Raw genomic sequence first — 22,323 nt, forward strand, 5'->3', positions numbered from 1 at the left:
GGCAGCTGTAAGCGCTGCGGGCGCTTGGTGCGTGGGGAGGGGGCCCCAGCCCCGGCCGGGCGGGCCCCGGGTGGGATCGCGGTGCCCTGTCAGGGCAGGACGCACAGCGGGGCCGCTGCCCGGCGGGGCAGCCGGGGCCGAGCCCCGGGGCAGGGCAGCGCAGCGCGGCGGGCGGGCGCTCCGCGGGGGCGGGCCCAGCGCCGGTGGTGGGCGTGGTCTTCCAGCCCCGCCCACCTCCCCCGGGCAGGGTTTCCAGCCGGAGCCGTTTATGCGGCGCGCGGGGAAGGGGCGCGGGGGCCGCCATGTCGCGGTGGCACCAGAGCAGGTCGGTGTTGGGGCCCTTCCTCTGCCGGGGCCGGGCGGGAGGCAGGGCGGGCTCTGTGGGGTCGGGGGGTGCCGGTAGCAACGGTTATAACGGTCGCGGCTCCCCTCCCTTCAGGATCGCGGACTTCCAAGAGGTGCTCGGCGAACCCACGGTGGCTCTGGCCAAGCTCCGCGACCTCTGCTTCAGCGGTGAGTGGCCCGGGGAGGTGTGGGGACCGCCCCCGGCCTGGGCAGGAGGGCGCTGGGCACGGCCCCAGCCCCGCGGAGGGGGGGCTCCTGCCGGCGGTGGCCCGGGGCTGGTGATGCCCCGGGGGTCTCGGGACGCCTGAAGGCGCAGGCACGGCGTGTCAGGCCCGACGGCTGAAGGCCGCCTCAGGTACCGCGAAGTAGCTCACTCCTAGAGCTGTTGTGAAGCGGCGGGTGTTGGGAGCCCGGGGCTGGCGTGTGTGTTTTCAAGCCCGAGCTCTTGTCAGGCCACAGTGGTCCTCACCCGACCTTTGACCACAGCCACAAACTTCCAGGCAAGCCCTTCCTTCCCCCTTTCTGAGATGCTTGTGGGTTTCATGGTTTCTGCTGTGCCCTGTACATCATCTGCACGGTCCCCAGCTTTCTGCTTTTGACGCCTGCTGCAGGCACCCTGCGGTGTGGGAGGTGCTGGCAAGTTTGGCACTGTGTATGACCCCTGTAGTGTCCCTGTGAAAACTTCTTGCCCCCTGGGGAGCAAAGGTGCTGCCTTGCCTGTTTGTGTGGTGATGTTAGCAAACTGCGGTGAGGAGGCTGGGGCTAATGTAGTTATTTCTCTGCCTGATGTTCCACAGGAATTCCCTTTGATGGTGGGCTGCGCTGCCTGTGCTGGAAGGTGGGTTTTGCTTGGGGTGCTTTTGTTTCTTGCGAGTGATGCTTTGGGTTGCTTAAATACGCATAATATTTTTGGGCACTTACAACTGTAAACAAAAAAAAATCCAGAGCCTAAAAGCCACTCAAAATTGACAGTAATTTGTGGACATCAGCACTGGCACAATCGCCATAGCATTTATTGACACAGGATGGCCATTTCTTTGGATGATAGAAAGTGGCTGTCTGCTCTTTGCATGAGAACAGCCCTCAGTATTAAGCTAGAAGTGCATTTCAGTCAGGCTTGTTATTGATCAATCCTACAAATAGGTCTGTGTTGAAAACCAGTCCCCAAAATATTCCTGACTGTCCCTTGGCAAAGTACTAGGCTTTCTGGAGAAAGCTCCCAGTATTTTCAGAGAGCCAGTTCTAGCTGCTGCATTTGGTTTGCTCATCTTACAGGTATAGTAGCTGATTCTCCAAACACTAATTTGTTTGCATCTGTCTTCTGTACAGATACTTCTGAACTACCTCCCTTTAGAGAAAGCCTTATGGAGCTCTTTGCTGAAGAAACAGAGGTGAGGACGTTGGTACTTGCTCCTTTATTTCTAATGATATCTGCAGAGAAGAATAGTTCCTTAAATAATTAAGTACCTTCATAAAATGAATTGTTCTTGTGTGGAATGTACTGTTCTGTAGGCTGTCTCCTGGGTCTGGTGGATTGACCTCTTCAGCTGAACTCAGCTGAAGAGAAAATCAAATGCCTTCTGGCAGAGCAGGGTGGTACAGAGAGATCTATTTGAACTCAGTCTGGATGCTTACATTGACTTAATCTTCTGCTTCATTGCAAGTTCCTGTTTTCTTCCTTAAGGGATCTGTATTCCCAGTTCCTAAAGGAAATGATTATCCAGCCTGGGATCGCCAAAGCCAACCTGGGTGTTTCAAGGGAAGATGTGACCTTAGAAGATCATGTAAGTGCTGTTAAGCCTTTGTGTTGCAGAAAATTCCCCAGAGCTATAAAGTGTTGTTCTGGAGTCTGGACCCCTGGGCCGCTCTTGGCTCTGTTCTTGGACTGAGAGAACTTTGCCCTGCTAGCAGGAGGGACAGAGCCTAGGTACCAGCCTCGTGCTTGTGTCTTAGTAGCCTTCAGTGTGAATTATTGGCAAAGCACCAGTAGTTCTGGAGAGCTGTTTTCAGCTGTGCAAATCCCTTCTCCCCTCCTTTGGGGCTAGCTGCCCAGGCTACGGGTCTCCTAGGGAAAGGGAGAGGCTCACAAGAGGTACCTCTAGCAAAGAGATGCTCTCCTGGGAAGTCAGGTCTGCGGGTGGACTCAGAGCAGGCTGCTCTGAACAGAGGGTATAAAAGAGACAGCTGGACTGTGGCATGGAAGGCAAGAAACTCACTTATTTCTAGTTCTGCTGCTGAGTTGGTTGGGGGTTTTTTGGTTGGTTTGTTTGTTTTTTAACTGACTAATTCCTGCATCCCTTGGCTTTTTCCTTCTCTGAAAGTGCTGTTAAGAGTGTATGTGTTGGGGGAGGGAATGAAGAAACCGATCAGAAGAGCCTGTAAAATGATACAACTGCTTCCATGACTTGTCCTGAACGTTAACTTCTCTGCTAGCGTACAGTCATCTGTGCCGCTGGAGGCCTTGGTGCTGCAAAACTAACACATTTGTAACATTCCACATGTTGGCAGGTTACAGTGATGTTTGAATCTCTTGAAACATTGCTTCCTCTCCCCCGCTCCCCTTCTCTCGGTTAGTTAACTTTGCATGGATCTTGATCTGGAGAGGAAAGTGTGTGTGGAGGGGTAGTTAAGTCTGTCGTATTGGAAAACTGGTCAGATACAGGATAGGCTGTTCATGTTAATATGTATTTCCTTTTTCCTGGGTGCAATGGTGGTGCTTCATCAGCCTTCTCAGAGCTGAGATAGAGGGGGATACTTGTAACTAATAACCACAATGCATAAGTACTGTGTGGGTGAGCAACTCCAAGTACAAAGACCATCTCAGTTGTACAGGTTGGAGCTTCAATCAGGCATCTTGTTGACACAGGACAGGATAGCTGATCTGGGGACAAAGTCATTAAGAAGCAGGTGAAAAAGGATTGGAAATGTTGGCTTCTGCCTAAATGAACCTGCATGCTCACTCATTTCACAAGCTCTGATCCACTTCCTGCACACTGTAAAGAAACAACACTAAATGTAGCTAGTGAGAGGAAAAAGTTAAACCTGACGTGCCAGGAGTGTGCAGGTGCTAGATGTCAGAAGGACAGCAGAAGTGTTAAATTACTGTATATTTACTGAGGATTTTGATACATGTGAAACATGCTTATTCTATTTCTGTTGTTTGTTTCTTTAGCCCCTCAATCCAAACCCAGACAGTCGATGGAATACTTACTTCAAAGATAATGAAGTGCTTCTCCAGATAGACAAAGATGTCAGGTGTGTGAGGCTTAATGACTCAGGCTTCTGAATCCAAGTGGTTTGGTTAACACTTTGTACTTTGAAAACGAAGTTTAATATTAAACTGAGCCTCCCATTCAACATGGGGCACGTACTTCCTTCTTCTTGTGCCTGATTTCCTTCTGTGTCCATCCTAGGAGGCTGTACCCTGACATGGCATTCTTCCAGCGCCCAACGGACTACCCCTGCCTTTTAATTCTGGACCCCCAAAATGAATTTGAGACGCTGCGCAAGCGGGTGGAGCAGACCACGCTCAAGTCACAGACGGTGGCGCGAAACCGCAGCGGGGTTACAAATGTGAGATCTAGGTGGGAGCTGTCCATGGGGCAAGGCATCTTGGCTGATAAGGGAAAGGGTGTTTCTGTTTCTCTCTCTGCTTGTGCTGTTGAATTAAGCAAATACCCTAGCAGGTACTGTGTATTCTGTTGACTAGACGGCTTTGTAGAACCAGCTGATGTGCCTGAGAGTTAGTAGGGAATTATAGGTGTATTTAAGGATTATTTTTTCCTGACCTCCAGTGGAAGTTGGAGTTGCAGGAAGATGCGAGTATTTTATGCTTGACATGTGCCTTTCTGTATGGGAACAAAACACTGAAGCGTTAATTCATTGAAGTTGAATTTACATGGTCTTCCAGAACTGGATCTCATAAACCCGCAATTAGGAAAAGAGCTGGGTATCTGCTGAAATGTGTGTTGTCTCTTTCCTCTTTCATGAGTGTTACAGTACAAGTGCCATGCACTGTTGGGGAAGGTGGCTTGCTACCACAACAGAGCTATGCTTTTCCTCATGCTACTAACAAAGAAGTGGAACTGCTGTAGTTTGGTACTGTATGGGATCAGGTGGTGCAGTAATCCACGGGAACTGTCTGTTACTATAGACTGCTTTGTTCTTCAAGGATAGCCAGCACTAGGACTTCAGTGCCTTTGTGCTTCCTGAATTACTTGTCCTGGTTTATGTGAACACCTGCCTGCTTGGTATAAGCTGCCCAAGTCTTTTAGGGCCAAGCCAAGCTTGTCACTTTTACAAAACTACCTGTGCTAGTTGGTTGTCCTGAATCAGCCCTAGTCTTGCCTTGCTCTTCAGGTGAGCTCCCCTCTTAAAACGACTCCTAATTCTCTGAGCGAGTACGAAGTTCTGCCCAATGGCTGTGAAGCTCACTGGGAAGTGGTGGAGCGAATCCTGTTCATCTATGCCAAGCTGAACCCCGGGATAGCATATGTTCAGGGGATGAATGAAATCGTGGGGCCTCTTTACTACACCTTTGCTACAGATCCTAACAGTGAATGGAAAGGTGAGAGACTCTCTTCACTGCTCAGTATGGCTGTCATACTGCATGCTCTCTGTGTAAAGAACTGTTTGGGGAATAAGACTCTCTTTAAATAACTCTGTTTTGACTGATCTGACTATTTGCCAAAAAGCAAATATAGCAAGAGATGAGGAGTTTTGGAGACCACAGCAAATTGATAGAAACTGAAAGGGCTGTGAGTGGTGAGGACATGGGAAGTGAGAGTTTTTGAGAGTTTTTTGTTTGTTTTGCATGGATCTAAGTTGCACTTTGTGAAACTTAAAATCCCTTTAGAAACTCTTGTTTGCTCATACCATATATGCCTGGTAAGAAAAGAATGGAATGGGAGTACTTTGCCAGTTGCTTCTACTTCATGGGAGCTCCGAGGGTGTGTGCTGATGGTGGGGAGAGCAGATAACCCATTTGTGACCCGATGTCATGAAGACCTTGTGTGGCACACAGGGGCTGTATTTGCAGTGGCTCTGTAGACATTTCTAGTTTAAAAAAGTAAGTGTCTAGTCTTGTCCCAGATCAAGCAAGCCAAGATCTTGTAGGATATGCTACTTGAATCCAGTACAGCAAACAGATTATAGAGCAAGAACAGTTCTAAGTCTGTGTGCCTCTGTCAGTGATGCTTCTTCTATTCCCCCCTCACTTTTTAAAAAACAATTTTTTTTTTTCCTCAGAACATGCTGAAGCAGACACATTTTTCTGCTTTACCAATCTAATGGCTGAAATTCGGGACAACTTCATTAAGAGCCTGGATGATTCTCAGTGTGGTATTACCTACAAAATGGAGAAGGTCTACTCCACCCTGAAGGAAAAAGATGTGGAGCTGTATTTGAAACTGGTGAGGAGCTAGGTGTTTCTCTGAGTTTCTGCTGGAATGCAAGGAGTGAAGCTTAATAGTGCATTTAAATGTCAACCAATTTTGTTAAACTGTTACCGTGCTTGAATAGAAAGGTTGAAAGAGTGTATGAAGGGCTTTGCCTATAGGGCATAGACGCTTTCTTATCTGTGAGCTGAAACAACTTCTCCTTGGAGTAAGCCTAAAGCGAGCTGACACAGCAAGGCTTTCCTCCCCTGCCTGAGTGTGAAAGCAAACAATGGTTGTTGCAAAGCTGCCAGCTGTGAGTCCGAAGTGACTTGGCCACAATCCCATGTCACCTGAGTTGAGGCCTAGTTGGAGCTGGAGTCTTTGCTCTCTTCTAGTCATCAGGCAAAACATGAGTTTTGCTATAGAGTTCCTTGGAATTTGAGGATACAGGAATTGTGTCTCTGTCTTTAAGAACAAGACAAAAACCAGCCCACCCCTCCATGCACACAATTCTATTGCCACTGGCTGCCCTGACAGCGCTAACTTAAACTGCATGGAGATCGTTCCAGAAGTAAACTGAAATACGGCAAGCTGGAACATGCCGCCTACCTAATTCTATCATTCTCCTTCATCCAAGGGTCTCTGAGTGCCTTGGATCAATGTGGGTTTTGTAGAACATGCAGAAGGTAGCTTTTGTTGAAAATACATTCAGGTCTTATAGCCCATTTGGTATGAAAGTCCAAGGGGAATTTGGAAGGGAAAGCTGTCCTTGTTACTTTACCTTCACCAAATCATACTGAGATTTTTTTTGTGTTTGGAAAAATGTGGATACATTTCTTTTATAAACCAAAAGATGGTTTGTCAGTACAGTGACACGACCCACAGTGTTGGCTGATTCAGGGGCGGGAAAATAAACTGCTTACTGTTTGGCTGGCAGGAAGTGGTCTTGGCCATGCAACAGCTGGTCCTTAAGGATATCAGCAGGATCCTGAACTTGTTTGACCTTGATTAAACTTATGGTCCCTGGGATTGGACAGCAGAAAACAAGAAAGCTTCAGGCTAGAAGGGCTTACAGTATGTTTTACTGACCATCGGTGTGAACTCTGCTCCATCTTTGTTTCTTTTTGTGAATAGTAAACCTTTTGATAAATACAGGGCTTCTGGAAATGAGAGGAAATCCTGACAAAACATTGCCTCTGTTGGAGGGGGAGGGCTGCGGCTTTGCAGATAAAATGCTGTTCAAATGGGAACATTAAAATTACTTGGCAAGTTTAACGGAACTAACACAAATAGTGCCTTTAAGAAGAAAAACTTCCTTGACTCCATGTTATGGACAGAGGAGCATTTTCTGGCTTGTCTGTAGACATGGAGCCTGGCTGCACTGAAAATCTTTCTCAGTCTAGCTCGAATGTGAGAGTCTTCAAAGGAGGCAGTGGGTTTGCTGATGTTGCAGTATAAGTTGGCAGCTTAGATCTACATCAGGGTGGAGATGGGGATGGAAACGTGGGGTGCATCTCTTACTTGCAGGGAACTGGCCGAGAGCATGTATTCATTCTTTGCCTGGTGCATGTCTAACAGCAAGAACAGAACATCAAACCCCAGTTCTTTGCCTTCCGCTGGCTGACGCTGCTCTTGTCACAAGAGTTCCTGCTGCCAGATGTCATCCGTATCTGGGATTCCCTCTTTGCTGATGATAAGCGCTTTGATTTTCTTCTGCTCGTCTGTTGTGCCATGTTGACGTAAGTACATAGGTAGCCTTCCTGCTCTTCTCTTTCCCTCCTTTACCTAAATCTGCGAATCCGGGAGTCTTCTGTAGGCATGTGTTAAAGCATCTGGTGAATAGGTTATAGTTACTTGTTACAATGGTAGCAAAAGTGTTTTCAAAAGCTTCTGTAAGGGCACGGTGTAGTCTGTTTTTAAAGTTCCTCTATAAAGAGTCAAAAGTAGCTGGAATAATTCCCATCTTTCAGACTAATCCGGGATCAGTTGCTGGAAGGAGACTTCACTCTGAACATGAGGCTGCTACAGGTAAGGATCGAATATAGTGGCCATAGGGAGCAATTTGAAGAGTCTTAAAATAGTACTGTGAGAGGAGGTGATGGTATGAGAGAGGGTATGCCTGGCTGAAGAGAAGTACCAGGTTTCTGATGTTTGCATGCAGAAAAATCTTAAGGGATCTTACAGCATGCTGATTACTGGAAATGTGAATCTTTTGCTTGTGCGCCCATTCTAGCCTACAGAGAATTGTCATAGACTAGAGGTTTTTAACATCTTTTGGTTTGCAAAAAATTTAGTGTTTTCCAGCAAATATGTGAAATCCTATGTAACAGTGTTAAGTTTATTGTCCAGAGGCTTTTGTTTAGTTCTGAGATCTGCGAGCGCCCAAGGTTGAAAATGCTTGCTTGCACTGAACAGTAGGATATCTCTGATTCCGCCAGTTCCTGCTTTGGGCTGTGCAAGGTACTGGCACTGATAAGGCTTTCTGGCCCTTGTAGCAGGCCAGCTTACTGTACCCTTGGAGGACAAATTAAAAAAAACCTTCTTGGAGGGTTCTGAGGCTTGATCAGTTACAAAACAGGAAACTGTTAGCTGTTAGGGGAGTAACTGAATGCGGCTGTGTGTTATAATAGGCCAAGAATGCTGTTGTCAAGGTTGGCCCTGCTTAAGTGAGACAATGTGCACAAGAAATACACTTTGTTTCTTTGACATAGGATTATCCTATCTCTGATGTTCACCTGATTTTGAAGAAGGCAAAGGAACTTCAAGATTCCAAATAGTCCATGAGCCTAACAAAAAGTGTCAGAGAAACTGTATGGCAGCGGATCCCAGGAGATGCCCCTATACAGTGTGGCGCATTAAAGCGCCTCGTGGTCTCTGCAGGACTTCAGGTTTTGTGTTTGGGCTACTGGCCACCTTGAAGACTTCCTTCTACTCTATTTATTAGCTCAAGGACTGATTACTTCCCCATCTACTTGGGTTGTGCACTCCAGATTTTTTTCAACTCTCAAATGCCTCTATGCTGCCAAAAGCAGTTCTTTGTATCTCTTTTTTTAAATGACTTTAAGTCTGGGGAGAAAGAAACCATCTGTCTGCATATCCCTGAAGGGATGGGCTCCTGTATCGTGGAAGTAATACATGGAGTAACTTCTGATGGGGAAGAGACAGGCTGAGTCCAGTGGATTTTGGTGGGTGAGTATAGAAGGATCTTCCTCTTGTGAGTAGAATGTATCCCAATGAAGTCATGCATCCTGCCAGTCAAGTTGCTTCTGGATTATTCTTCCTCATGTCTGCACTTGGCCATCCCTGGGGTGTGCAGTGAAGGTGATCGCATCAGTTTCTGGTGATTGTCATCTGATATCGGGCAGTTTGGACCCCTTTGCCTGGGAAAGAGACCTTGAGAAGCTGAGATGGGAAGACACAATTACAGCTGGCAGCTTTGTGCACTCAAACTGCCTGAATCCAGAATCACCTTATCAACAAGGTCTCCCTGAAAGCAAAACTGTGGTGGTTTTAATCAATGAGTGAAGTGTAGTTTGAAGTCAAGCTTTATTATGCACAGCCTTAGAGCAGGAGCTTGTTGCTGCAGAGGGGCCTCAAGCTGCTTTTCTGGCTCTGAACTGGAGCACATCCAGCTACAATCAGGATTCTGCAGTACAAGAAATGGGCATCTAGTCATGTGCAATGAAGACAGCGTATTTAGGGGCTTATACAGGCATGGCACTGGGGTTTTCTGCCTCAGTGGCTTGCATAATACTACCCTGTGTAAGCTCTGGTCACGGTAACCTTGCTACTGTCTCATAGTGCTTCTTGTCAGGAGGAGACATGGTACAGGTCCAACTTACAATTAAGAGTCCTTTTCTGGTGTAATCCAGTGGGCATACAAGCATTTGGCATTAGCTGACTGCTGGGGCTGATCCACTTTTCTGTGTACCGGTCCTGTTGGAGTCACACTCCTGAGTTGGACGCTTGTCCTCCTGAGAGGGAAACTGCTGCATTTCAAACACAGTGGAGCAGGCTCAGGTGAACATTGACTAAGACAAACTATGGAGAGAACTGCTAACCTGCCAGCAGTCTCAAGCTGATCAGAAACTGTAATCCTCAGAGGGAAAAACTGCCAGCACCCAGGTGCTTCGGTTGTGCAGAAGATCTTGAGTGAACACTAATCCAGCGTGCTTTTCCTTTTCTTTCTGTGCTGTGCTGGCTCACCTCTGCACAGCTGTTTAACACTGCAATTTTAGGTATTTATGGGTATTGATTTGTTAAAGGTCAGTCTTTGTAAGATCTGCTTAAGCTGCTGATGGCCTAGAATTGCCCTAGCAGGAGGGATATTGTCAGCCTTCAGCTTTTTTACTAGTGTTATTTCCTTCACTGAAGGCCAGTTCTTTACAGGCTGCTGTAATTCTCATAAGGCCGCGTGGGTGGGGAGACCAGAGGACAAGTTGATGCATGCACCTATGTTCTTATTGGCAATCCCAAGCAATCTCTCTGCCTCTTCAGAAGATGCTCAAGTGACGCTGGAGCAGCCAGGTGTTGCTGCTGTGGTGCAGCAAGAGCAACTGAAGACAAAACAATCTGTAATTAATACCTGTGGCTAACAGTATCCCTCTCTGCTGCAATCATTCCTAGAGGGTAGAGTTTTCCTCCAAGAAATATGGAACTGATAGACCAGGACAGCTGTGTGATGAAGCATCCTGTCTGCTCTAACCACGGGATGGATGTTCTTCCTGCCTTGTATTGCTGAGCTATTCTCTGTGGTCTCATGGTCTCAGCTCTTGGGTACCCTGTGCTAGAGAGGCCGGTAGTCAGCCCTCATATGGCCAAACAGCCAGCTGGTAGGCACAAATGTAGAACTGGAGGGTTGAACTCTTAGGCAGAATTGGACCTCATCCATACACTTTTGTCTCAGAACTGCTCTAATATACTGCTGTAGCGCTCGCATTCCATGTACAATCTCTGCTCGCATCTCCCTGAACACCTGGCCTGTCCATTTCAGGTCCACCTGGCAAGTGCAGAGTTCCCTTATGCTGTATTTTCTCACTGCTAACAGGAGCATCTATGAGGGTTCCTGCTCTGAATAGCTAGAAGTCTCCTTAAAATAATCTGAGAAGGCAGCAGGCCAGTCGGGATTAAAGCATTACTTGTAGATGAACTTCGGCTTGTTCTCAGAGTAGCGTTTGGGCCCTGAGGTTGACGTCCCGCAGTGGTGTTGCCCTACTCTGAACCAGGTGCTGGTCTGTAGCATTATGAACACTCGAAGACACAGGGGAGATGGCTACTTAAGTAGTGGTGCGGGTGGCTGTCTGGGTACGGGTGTCATGCCGTCTTGTTCCTTCCTAGGTGCTGAAGGGCTTATATTGGGCTGTCTTACTTCTCTTTAGGGGGTGATGGTGAGTACTTTTAAAAGGAGTCTGCAGTGGTTTAATGGGATACAATGAGAGCTTCGGTTGATGGAAAGGTTCTCTGGGATAAATTTTCTAGCCTTATCCAGGCTATGGCTGCTAAACTGGTGGAGTTCTTCTTTAGGGAAAACTTTGGTAACAACTTTGATACACCCAGACAGGCTGGTTCCTACATGAAAAGCGGTTTTATGTCCCTCCTTACCCCCTCCCGTGCAGTAAGACTTCTGTCCTGCTGTTGAAAAGGGCTATTGAAAGGAGTTGTACTTTTCAATGACTTGGGACATCCATTTCTTTATTCCAAGGACTTTCTCCTTTCCTTAAGAGCAAAACCAGATTTTTTGATGGGAGAAAAGAAAGTCTTGTTTCCAGCTTTTGAATCTCCTCATGAGTTTCCTTGGCTTCGTTCCTCAAAAGCTTCTGTTGATTTTTGTTGTTGCTGCTGCTGTTGTTCAACTCAGATGGTATTTAACTAGTGGTCCTTGCTTCTGTGCCCAAGTAACAACTGCTCCACCTTGAGATGTTTCCACCTCTGATTTCTTTCAATCCTAATCTGCTGCAGGAGCAGCAAGGCTGGATGAAGTGGCAGTTCTTTGCTTTGGGAGGTGTTAGTCTGGGGTGCCTTTAGGACCCCTTGTTTCATAGGGGCCTAAACAGAGGATTTTTAAATAACTCTTGCAACTCATTCCTTGCAGACAGGACTACAGCCAGGCAGGGGAGGGGGGACCCATCTTCAACCGGGAGGAAAAACAGGATGCTCTGGATGTCGGTAGAGATGAGCCTTTCCTGGGAAGAAGAGGTCTGCTCTACCTGCATGTTGTAATTCAGACCTTGGGAAGCTTTGCGGCTTTGCCAGTGAGGTAGAACCAGCAGGGTACAGGAGATCAAGCCGTTGATGGTGGTCACTCAGAACACTGATTTTTGAGTTTGAATTTTGTGACCTAACCTAGAATTATTCACACTTTGGCAGTGAGTGGAATGAAGGCCAGAAGTTGCTTTGGGGGAGTGTGGGGTGTTTGGGAAAGCACAGGCTGTTTTCCCTTAAGGAGTGTCAGTGACTTTGTTTTAGCTATTTGGAGCGCTCTTCTAAAATGCCCTTTCCCTGAAAGAGAGGAACAAATAACACCTTTCTTTTTTTTTTTTTTTTTTTTTTTTTCCCCTTGTCTGGAAAGAATTGCCAGAACAGGGTATAGAGAACACTTCATCACTCTAAACCTCCTTCTTTTATGCTTCTTTTTAAACACTATTTTTATAACGCTTCCTTTAACTTAAACGGGTGGCTTTGTGCAAACGTCTCCTGTTGGTGATGTGAATCGCCGTGTTGAGCTTGGAGTTAATGCTGCTGCAGGTGGTGACTGCGGTATTTCTAGATGCCCTCTGTGACAGCGGCTGGGGGGAACCAAGCGACCGAGCAGCAGCAGCAGCGGCGGGGCCCGGGGCAGACCGTGCCGCCAAGGTCGCCGTCGTGTCCGGCCGGGGGGAGCCGCGGGTGCCCCCGCGCCGCCTCGCTGACCGCTCCGCTCTTTATTTTTGTACTTTGGAGCCCCCCTCGTGGCCTCCGGGGCTCTCGTTGAATGCTGTTCTCTCGTTTGTCCTAATAAAATGGTTTCTTTGCACACCGGTGTCGCAGCCGCTTCTGTCGCCGCCGGCGGGGCCCGGCCCGGGGAGCGCCGCGCCGCCCTCTCGCCCTTAAAGGGGCGACGCTCCCGCTGCCTAAGCAGGAAGAGGCCCGTGCGGGGCAGGCCGCGGCCCCTTTAAGCGGCGGCCGCTCCCGCGGCGCAGCGCACGGCCATGCTGCGGAGCCGGTGGCTGCTGCCCGGCGCCTCGCTGGCCCTGGGCGCGGGGCTGGGGGCGGCCCTCACCGCCCGCCGCCGGGCCGAGGGCGATGCGGCGGAGGGGCTGCTGGCCCGCCTGCCCGTGGTGCCCGCCGTGGCGGCCGCCGGTCCGCCGGCGCTGCCGGGCGCGGGGCGGGCCGAGCTGACCAAGTACGGGCTGCCCGGGCTGGCGCAGCTGCGGAGCCGCGAGTCCTACGTGCTGTGCTACGACCCGCGGAGCCGCAGCGCGCTCTGGGTCATCGAGCAGCTCAACCGGGAGACGCTGAGCGGCACCTCCGACCGCGCCGGCTGCGACTTCCAGGAGGACGACTCGGTGCACGAGTACCACCGCGCCACCAACGCCGACTACCGCGGCAGCGGCTTCGACCGCGGGCACCTGGCCGCCGCCGCCAACCACAAATGGAGCCAGAAAGCCATGCGGGACACCTTCTACCTCAGCAACATCGCCCCGCAGGTAGGAGCCGCCGCGGGCACCGGCTCCGCGCAGCGCCGGCGGCCCTGGTCCCGGCCGGGGCGGGGGGAGGCGGGAAGCCGGAGCTGCCTGGCTTCAAGGGCAGACGCTGCTCCCTGCTGGCAACCGCCTCGGGGCGTCTCCGGCTCTTCCTTGTGTCTGTCACTACAGCGGTTCAGGCAGAGAGGGACCAAAGTGGCCAAATTCATTCGGGGGTGCTGTAGGACGAGAGGAAACGGGCTTAAGCTGCGCCAGGGGAGGTTTAGGTTGGAAATTAGGAAAAATTTCTTTACAGAAAGGGTGGTCAAGAATTGGAACAGGCTGCCCAGAGAGGTGGTGGAGTCACCATCCCTGGAAGTGTTCAGAAAACAGGTAGATGTGGCACTTCGGGACACGGTTTAGTCTAGTCTACCCTTGATTGGTTTAGAGTAGACTTGGTAGTGTAGGTTAATGGTTGGACTGGATGATCTTCAAGGTCTTTTCCAACCTAAACGATTCTATGATTCTATGATTTCCCGCTAAACTTAACAACAGCAATCCTGCAAACGCACCTGCCTGCCTGCACGCTCCTCTCGAGCCGTGAGGTGTCGTTCAGTGCAGCTCGTTGCAGGAGCAAAGTTAAACAGGCGGACAGAGGCTTGCAAAAGTCACGGCCTGGGGAGAGTGGGTTCTGTTCCTGGGTGTGCAAACCGGGACCTCACCGTACGCACCTTCCAGAGTGGAGGTGATAGCGCAGATCTCTCGGGAAAGTGCCTGGGGTACTGTGAGACGTGTTACAGAAAAGGCGGGTGTTATTACTCTGAACAGCGAAGAAGTACCCCAGCAACTGACTTTGCTCTCTGTGTTGCCCTGGTTGTGTTTCTAGGATCCTCATTTAAACCAGAATGCCTGGAATAACCTTGAGAAGTACAGCAGAAGCTTGGCAAGGAACAACAAGAACGTCTATGTCTGCACAGGACCCCTTTACCTGCCCAGGTAAGCATGAGGGCCAAGCTGGGCCCGTGCTTCAAAGATGCATCGTGCTGGGAAAGGAAAGCAGGCTGAGGGGATGCAGCCTCCCAGCTGCTCCCAAACGGGAGCAATCTGCTACGGCCCTGCTCAGTAGGTGAGACCAGCTGTGTGCAGAGGTTCTCTGGAAAGGTGCTTTCTTGGGCTTAGGATTAGTTTGTGTGTTTCCCATTCGGTCGATTATTTCGTGAGTAAAGGTGGGTTTCTTGAGCTACAACATAACCAAGTCACTTTTGTTTGCAGTCCTTAACAATCTAGTAGTAGCAGATTACTAGATTATTAGATTAACAGATTAGACTGCAGACCCCTTCCCTGCAGAATAAAGCTGCTAGGTTTTATTTCATGGACCATTTCTCCACTTAAGAGCATTGACTTTATTTGCAGAGGTCTTCGTGTAGCGGTAAAGAGCAGCTGTCTCATGTTGAGATCTCTTCAGCAGCAGGAAATGGCTTGGAAAGGCTATTAAAGAGACAGCAGGGAAGGGATTTGCGGGGAACAGACCCAATACACAGCTCAGCCTCACCATGTCACGTAGCCTCTGTTTCTGCCACAGAAGTAGGGCTGCTCCCTGCCATGCTGTGGGGTGGGGGCTCACTTGGGGGGGGGATGGTGGAGGGCTGAGGGGGTGGATGTGGCACCAGACAATGCGGTAACATGGGACATTGCTGTTGGTGCAGGATGGAGGCTGATGGGAAGATGTACGTCAAGTACCAGGTGATTGGGAAGAACAACGTGGCCGTCCCCACCCATTTCTTCAAGGTGCTCATCTTGGAAAAGGAGAGTGGAGAGATCGAGTTGCGCTCGTATGTGATGCCCAACAGCCCTGTGGATGAGAAAATCCCCCTGGAACGGTTCCTGGTCCCCATTGAGAGCATTGAGCGAGCCTCAGGGCTCCTCTTTGTCCCAAACATCTTGAAGAGAACAAGTAACTTGAAAGCCATCACAGCTGGAAACAAACGTTGAACTCTGACTAAACAAACCCAGGTATCCCCTCGCAAGGGACTGACAGTAGTCACCCACAGAGTAATAGTTCCTTGTGCAATTTTAAATGTGAGAAATAAGAATCAAACCAATGCTTCTCTTTACCCTTCCCCTCGTTTCACCTAACAGTGAAACGTACACGTGGCAGGTCTCAAAGGCAGGTCCTGCAGAAAGCTCCCAGGCACTTGACACCATGGTACGTCTTTAGAATTTGCCCCTGTGCTGCGGTACGGAGTGTACCCTTGTAATTGCTCCCTTTGAGTTGTGTAGGGCTCATTAAGACACAAAGGAAAGTTACTTAATTTCTGCTGTTTAGCAGAGAAGAACAAGATGGGTGCAGTGGGAGAGGAGAGGTTCCTGCCTTTCTGTGGCCAAATGATTGTACGATTGTTTTCTTTTCAGAAGATGGTTTTAGCAGTAAAGCTTTGAACACCATTGGGTCTTCTCTGCTCTTACCAAAGCTCTGAATATCTCGGCCAGAGCAGGGGGAAGGACAGAGCCAACTTTTCCAGCTGCTTTCCTATTTGAGCTTGCTGTAGGCAGAGCTTAAGGCATCATAGATGGAGCCAAACTGTAACGAGCTATGCTGGTGTGCTTTAGTGCTGAGGCCCAGCTGAAACTCCAGCCCTTCCTGCTGTTGGGAAGGATGAAGCCTTGGAGTTGAAGGGAGGACTGGGGGAAGTCAGGCTAACTGGGACAGGAACAGCTTCTTGGCATAAGGATTAAGTTTTGATTCTTGGCTCCAGCCCCCTGGCCATTGAGTGCCCATCCTCTACGCCAAGACACACACAGACTTCCAGGCAGCTGAGGTTCCATACTGGCTTTATTCCCCACCCCGAATGTCTGAATTGCTGAGACCCAGTCTGCTGCCAGGCTTGTCCCAGCTGCCGAGAGGCAGCAACCAGCCCGTGGCTGGACCACGCAGGCAGGAGGGTGCACACTTGCTGGTCCCAACAGCAGCCAGACACTTGGTCGAGCAGTGCTGCCAGCTTCAGTCACGCTGCGTCTTGGCCCCACCAGGCTCTTGGAGTGGTTTGCCCAGCACCCCGTGTTTGAACAGCCGCTTCCCCAAGGCAGTCCTCAGCTGACGGCAAGGTCAGTGGTTTTCCTTCCCTCAGCTGTCGCTGGGTGTCTTCACAGCCTCATCAATGTGGGGTCTCAGCGCAGACAGAGAAATCAGCAGTGCTTCCTGGAACAGATCCAGGCAGCAGTCAGAGGTGCTGCTCTCTGAGGCAGACCAGGCAAGCCAGCCACTCTTTGCTGAGGTGACACCGTGGGGAACAACACGTAGGCCATACGTGTCACCGCCAGAGGCAGAAACGCAGCACTGCTCTGCGCACAGAGGCCTCGCGCCCTACCGCGCCATTAGCTACCCGCCCTACCTCTGTCCGGATGGTTCTGCTGCCTTGGCTGGGACACGTGTTCAGGTAGAAGTCAAACAAGACGCTTGGGTCGGTAACCTCCAGGTTTGGGTCCACGTCAACCCCCGCTTCCAAGCCCTCAAGACCTCCAAACACAACAAGGGCATGCCTAGGGGAGAGCACAGGGACAGGGTGAGAGGGGAGGCTGGCTCTTGCCCCTGTCCCAAGGCAGATGCTACTGGCTTTACATAGGAGAGCTGCTCACATGCCTTGAAACTTCAAGTGGATTAAGAATTGGCTTCACAGAAACAGTTCTCTTAAAGAAACAAGTCTACTTCTTGCAGATAAAGTTTTTTCAGGTATCTGGGTCTGCGTTCAAGCTCCTCTGTGCCACTGAAGCAGGGAGCCGCATCCCCTGCTGACACTGCCCAATGCAGCTGCCTCCCAAAGCCCCACAGCACTTGGCCGCTGTGACAGTCCCTGGCTACCAACTCCAGAGAAAGAAGAAAGGAATTGGCCTTGTCCTGGGGTACTTGCCCCAGCTTCTGTCATGCGGAAGAACGTGCATTGGTGCAAAAGGGAGCAGCAGAACACAGAAGCATCTTGTGCTTGTATCTAGGAGCGTTCCTGGGAGAACACCAAGGCCACAGTGCAGCTCTGCTGCCTGCACCAGGCCTCCCTGCAGGCTCCGAGTGTGGCCAAGTGGGCAGAACACGAACCTGAAGGAGGGGAGAGTGGCCTGGTCCACGGAGCTGCCCCGCTCTGAGGTCCCAATAGAGAGATCGTAGCCTTCCTTGAACGGGCACTCTGAAAAGACAGCACCTGGGAAACAAACACAATGTGGGGTCATTCATGTGGTGCCCTCGTCCATGCTGTGTGCCTTCTTGACAGGCTGAATGCTCCACAGTGAGTGGTAGCAGCAGAAGGAATTGCTTTTCAGTGCCACTAGTGCATCAGGAGACAGAAGAATGATTCCTCTTTCCTACACAATTCCCTTGCTGCAGGAGTCTCTGGCACTCTTCTCAAATGCAGCACCTTTTCCTCAAAGCTCAAACAGGTGCCAGGAGCCACTCCTTGACTAATGGTTTACAATTTTCCTAGGAGGTCAAATCAGTTAGAAGACAGGAAAAGGATTTTGCAGAGCTCTTGAGTTCAAATGTCACTACTGGCTTTGATGTGAATGAGCAAGAGGTAGTTATCATGGAGATGTACCGGCTGCAGAGCACCAACTCTTGTCTCCTGCTACAACACGGGCATTTGGCACAACGGTGAGGGGAAGTACAGGGCAAAGTAGGTGACTGGGGTGATTCATGCCCCTAGCTTTAGCCCTTAAATTTAGATTGCCACATGGCTGCTAGCTGCACATGTAAGCTGCCTTTGAGACGAGAGATTTCAAAGAGATGTTCATGTGTGCTGCAGATGTGCAGCCAGTAGGCCTGAAATTGGTGTGGAAGCCCAGACAGAGACATGGCAGAGAGCAGAGAACCCCTGCAAATACTTACTCAGGCAGGAGGCAAGGCGGACGCTGTAACCCCAGTACAAGCCCGAGACTGTCCGAGGGTGGTGTGAGGACACCACGGTGCCTTTCCGCACTTTAGCTTCTGAAAGGGAAGCAAAGAGATTAACAACCCCTGTGATCGCCTAGTGAGAGCTGGATTTGACCAGCCACATACAGCAGTTTCTTCTGGGGCAGGGCACTGACTTGGTGTAGAACCAAGAACTGCCCGTTTGAGCGCATTCTGGAAAGTGTGCGGTTATGTTTGGGATGTTTATTGTTGGTCAAAGAGCTAATAGTTCTTTCCAGTTAACTAAGGAGGTATGGTAAGGGTGTTATTAAAATTGTGTGTGCAGTGAAGGGAACATGCAGAGCCATTGGGTACCTTCAAACATTAATAATATGAAGGCTGTTGTATGGAAGGACCACCTCCTGCAGGACTGAAGCTTACCAATGCTAACAGAGCAGTGATTACCTGGCTTTTGGGGTTCCTCCAGGTGCACAGTGACTCGCAGACCGGGTTTCAGCTGTCTGTCAATCTGCACCTCCTGCAGGGACAGTCACCATCAGCATCAGACATTCCAGAAGTACTGGGGAACCCCCTGAGGAAGTGGGGGTTCTGGCCTGGAGCTGGAATGAGGAGCTCTGCAATCAGGGCCTGCGTGGTTCACACAGTGCAGAGCAGGCTCAGCATGGCTTGGGTCAGCAGTCTGAGACTTATTTTGCTGCTGAAAGGTTCAACTCCAGCAGTGAAGAAACAATGTGCTGGAATGGGCAGGCCTGCCAGGACTTTGGAAGCTACAACCGTTAACGAGCCAGAAGGGACAAGATAGCAACAGCATTAAACCCCATGCCAGCCTGCTATGACCTTCAGAAACTCAGCAGTACCCACCCTGCCTACTTCACATCTGCCAGAGAGACAAGGGAAATTGTTTTGGGATCTGTGGGTGACAGACATACCTTCCTCATCCCACAGTTAACAAAAGAGCCTCTGCCTGGCTTAGTTGGCCGGTCCAACACTACACCTTCTCGGTACTCTGAATCCTCATCCACCCGCATGTGGTGGGGGCTGTCCAGGGGGTTGAGCAGCCCTGAAACAGCACAGAGGAAAGCAACTGCTAAGGAGAGGACACAAACCATGGGAACGCAGGTTTAAGTACAACTGCTCTGCTGCCCCCTCCCTCTCTGGTCCAGCATAGCATGGCACAGCACCTCGCCTGTACTTTAAAGTGGGGAAAAGTTGTTCAATTCTGGGCATGTCATGCAAAACAAGAGCCAGAGCTCAGGAAGGGGGAGCCAGCAGCTTGGGACAGAGACAACTGAATCATTACCTGCAAACTGCAGATCCTCATGTTTTGGAAAAAAGGATTTCCTCAAGTACCTGTTATCAGAGAAGGTTCAAATGTGAAAATGGTTGTTTCTAAGGAATCCAACCCTCAATTCTAGCGCTGTTCTGACTCAAAGGAGCTGAGTACAGAAAAAAGCATGCTTAGCTCCATCAAGTCCCTGATCTACCTCTAATGTATCATGTGGGTTGTATCCTCCATTCACTGCTCTTCTTTTAGTTAAACTCCTGAACCAGACATGAGAAACAATTAGATCCTGTGTTCCTGCATAATTATGTGATATAAACAGAATTTGCCTCCTGCTCCCATACCCTCTAGCGTGAGATACCCATGGTAGTCAGTTCTGATGCAAATCCGATGCACAGTCTGACCATGGTGGACTTACTGAGGGCACTCTAAGTACTGCAGGATCCGAGCCAGCTGCACACAAGCCTTGCCTCTCTTCCCAATTCCTTCAAAGTCCCCCTCCACACTCCTGAAAGAGAAAAAGAGCAGCCTGTGAACCCAGCATGAGACTGCACAGCCCCAGATGGCCAGGTCTCCAGAATACCAAGCCTTGCTCCTTAATCTGAAAATAGCAGCACCCTCTGCCCCTAAGAAGTAAATGGGCCGCCTTATAAAAGGGCTACTCCAGAGGGAGAGACTGTTAGCAAATCATATTTGAAACTCTCTCTCTAAGTCAAGTATCTTTTTCAGTTTGGTTTTTGATCTTTTTTTCTTGACACAACCTGGCAGCCAGATGCTACAAGGTTGCATGGCTTGGCCAGTTAACACAGATACAGGTCCAGGTTGAAAAGCTGAAGGACAGGAATTTGTCTTTCATGAGGATATAGGCAAGCCCTGTCCCTCCACAGCAAGATTTAAGAGTACAGGAGAACTTGACCTCCTGCTGCTTTGTCATCCCTATGCTGGGATAAGCGATCCTAGTTGCCAGGGCAGTGAAGTCAACATAATTTGCCCAGTGGTATAGGGGTCCCTGTAATCCTGGCATCTAAGAGAGGCTCAAACGTTTGCTTGAGGTACATGCAGTTCTTTCCTGGTCTTAGCTTAATAAAAGATTGAAGAAACAGAAAGCAAAGAGGAAACGCTTTCTGCAGAACAAGATGGCTCCTCCTTACTTTACATCTTCTCCATGCTCGTCAAACACTACGATCTCATCCACGCAGAAGATGGCACAGGCCCGAGCAATCTGTCCAGCAAGGTATGTCCGCAGCTCCAGCGACTGGGCATTGTTCAAGATAGAGCCTGGCAGGGCTACACTCAGTGTGTAGTGACGCCCTGGGGAACAGAGTGCCATCAGAAGAGAGCCACAGCGTGACAGCTGCATGTAGAGCATTTTATTTACTACTTCAACTGCAATTGGAGAAAAAAGCAACCTCCGTTTCTTGGATTTTAATCACAGGTTTTCTCTTAAGAAAGGTCTTTTGTGCAGTGCTCACTGCATTGTGTTCATGCCTGTTTATGCACGTGGATTGATCTGTATCAGATCTATGGAGCCGAGAGTCACCTTTCCCATCGATACATAAAACTGACTGACCTTTAACAACCAAGTTCTCCCAGTTCTTTCAACCCAGGCCTCCCCACCGGGTCACAGTGGCATCACCTTTGTCTTCTTTCTGCTCCTCCTGCTTCTCGGCTTGTTTTTCTGCCAGCTCCCGCTCCCTCTGTTTTTCCAGTTTCTTCAATAGCTTCATTTCCTTCCATTTTTTCTTCTCTGCTTTCCCTGGAACGGAGGACAGCATCTCGCTTTAAACGACGAGCCGCGAGCCCTCACAGCAGGGCGGCTGGAGGGGCACAGCACGAGGGCCGCGGGCCTGGACGCCGCGGTGAGGGCCGCGCCGGGGTACGGAGCGCTCGGGGGCGGCTCCTCACGGCCCGAGGGCCCCGCCGAGCACCCCCGCGGTGCGCCCCGGTTTGCCCGCCCGCCCCCAGCCCCCGCGGGGGCCCGGCCTTACTCTCCTGTTTCCAGCGCCGCCAGTCCACCCTCCTCTCCTCAGCCTGCGGGAGACAGCGACCGTTACCGCTGGGCTCGCCTCAGGGGCCGCCCCCGGTGACCGCGCAACCGCCGCGCGCCCCCCACCTGCACCCCTTTGGGCCGCTTCGCTTCGCCGCCGTCCGCCATCTTCCGCCCGTGCTCCCCGGCCACGCCCCTGCGCGGCGCTGATTGGCCGGAGGGCGCCGGTGCCCGCCCACGGCGGGGAGGAGGCCGGCGTCACGTGAGCCAATGGCGGGGGCGAGGAGCAGTGTTTAAGTCGCCTGCGCGGGCTGTCAAGCTAAGCAGGGGTTGCCTCGTTTTGCGGGAGAATGGGTGGCCTAAAGGAAACCATGGAAGGGTGCGGGCGTAGCTCATGGAGGGGGGGGGCGGACGGAGTGTCTGTCGGGGGTGGGGGGCGAAGTGGGTGTAAAAAATCTGGACATCCGCGTCTGGGCGTCTTTGCACAAGCATTGCGTGTGTGTTGGAAGATGGTGGGGATGCACCCTGCCCCTTGTGAGGTGTGTCATGGCCTAGAGCAAGAGCCTGCACATGTGGGCATGTTGCAATTAATCTTTACATTAATAATCTAATCTCACAGTTGTTCATCTGTTTCGGTGATTGCAGCTCTCCCAGCACTGGGCATGTGTGTGGGTGCAAAAGGGCCTTCAGCAGCACCCTTGCCCACCCAGGCTGGGCAGGCAGGTGAGATGGGATGCATCTCCGCTGGGCGAAGGCAGGTTTGTGTTAGCCTT

General features: G+C 50.5%; 3 protein-coding genes across 6 annotated transcripts; 2 read left to right on the forward strand and 1 right to left on the reverse strand.

Annotated features, from left to right (window-relative positions):
- The first annotated feature begins 301 nt into the window (after positions 1 to 301).
- On the forward strand, positions 302 to 8,596 carry TBC1D13 (TBC1 domain family member 13). Of its 4 annotated transcripts, XM_075716438.1 has the most exons (12): positions 302 to 325; positions 440 to 513; positions 1,143 to 1,183; positions 1,675 to 1,736; positions 2,030 to 2,129; positions 3,518 to 3,600; positions 3,759 to 3,918; positions 4,705 to 4,912; positions 5,593 to 5,756; positions 7,302 to 7,462; positions 7,694 to 7,751; positions 8,435 to 8,596. In XM_075716438.1, exons 1-12 carry the CDS (start codon positions 303 to 305, stop codon positions 8,498 to 8,500), a joined length of 1,200 nt encoding a protein of 399 aa, XP_075572553.1. In that variant the 5' UTR covers position 302; the 3' UTR covers positions 8,501 to 8,596. The 4 variants fall into 4 exon arrangements, with proteins under 4 accessions (XP_075572553.1, XP_075572554.1, XP_075572556.1 ...); XM_075716439.1 differs by lacking the exon at positions 7,694 to 7,751; XM_075716441.1 differs by lacking the exons at positions 4,705 to 4,912; positions 5,593 to 5,756.
- A 4,314-nt stretch (positions 8,597 to 12,910) lies between these two features.
- On the forward strand, positions 12,911 to 15,376 carry ENDOG (endonuclease G). The gene is made up of 3 exons (XM_075716970.1): positions 12,911 to 13,408; positions 14,271 to 14,380; positions 15,091 to 15,376. Exons 1-3 carry the CDS (start codon positions 12,911 to 12,913, stop codon positions 15,374 to 15,376), a joined length of 894 nt encoding a protein of 297 aa, XP_075573085.1.
- A 960-nt stretch (positions 15,377 to 16,336) lies between these two features.
- Positions 16,337 to 21,718, reverse strand: SPOUT1 (SPOUT domain containing methyltransferase 1). The gene is made up of 12 exons (XM_075716016.1): positions 21,677 to 21,718; positions 21,552 to 21,594; positions 21,200 to 21,319; positions 20,715 to 20,874; positions 19,982 to 20,071; positions 19,582 to 19,631; positions 19,211 to 19,341; positions 18,726 to 18,798; positions 18,258 to 18,356; positions 17,475 to 17,577; positions 16,777 to 16,924; positions 16,337 to 16,583 (listed from the first exon to the last, which is right to left on the reverse strand). The coding sequence occupies exons 1-12, from the start codon at positions 21,716 to 21,718 to the stop codon at positions 16,509 to 16,511; spliced, it is 1,134 nt and encodes a 377-aa protein (XP_075572131.1). The 3' UTR covers positions 16,337 to 16,508.
- Positions 21,719 to 22,323: the final 605 nt, after the last annotated feature.

This window comes from Pelecanus crispus, chromosome 9 (assembly GCF_030463565.1).
Source record: "Pelecanus crispus isolate bPelCri1 chromosome 9, bPelCri1.pri, whole genome shotgun sequence".
NCBI classification, from domain to species: Eukaryota; Metazoa; Chordata; class Aves; order Pelecaniformes; family Pelecanidae; genus Pelecanus; species Pelecanus crispus.

Coding starts and splice junctions, on each gene's coding strand:
- TBC1D13 (XM_075716438.1), top strand. CDS start 303: ATGTCGCGGTGGCACCAGAGCAG. Junction 326..439: donor TCGCGGTGGCACCAGAGCAG/GTCGGTGTTGGG, acceptor CCCTCCCTTCAG/GATCGCGGACTTCCAAGAGG. Junction 2,130..3,517: donor ATGTGACCTTAGAAGATCAT/GTAAGTGCTGTT, acceptor TTGTTTCTTTAG/CCCCTCAATCCAAACCCAGA.
- ENDOG (XM_075716970.1), top strand. CDS start 12,911: ATGCTGCGGAGCCGGTGGCTGCTGCCCGGCGCCTCGCTGGCCCTGGGC. Junction 13,409..14,270: donor TCAGCAACATCGCCCCGCAG/GTAGGAGCCGCC, acceptor TTGTGTTTCTAG/GATCCTCATTTAAACCAGAA. Junction 14,381..15,090: donor GGACCCCTTTACCTGCCCAG/GTAAGCATGAGG, acceptor CTGTTGGTGCAG/GATGGAGGCTGATGGGAAGA.
- SPOUT1 (XM_075716016.1), bottom strand. CDS start 21,718: ATGGCGGACGGCGGCGAAGCGAAGCGGCCCAAAGGGGTGCAG. Junction 19,632..19,981: donor CAGTACTTAGAGTGCCCTCA/GTAAGTCCACCA, acceptor CTCTGATAACAG/GTACTTGAGGAAATCCTTTT. Junction 18,799..19,210: donor TTAACTGTGGGATGAGGAAG/GTATGTCTGTCA, acceptor CTGTCCCTGCAG/GAGGTGCAGATTGACAGACA.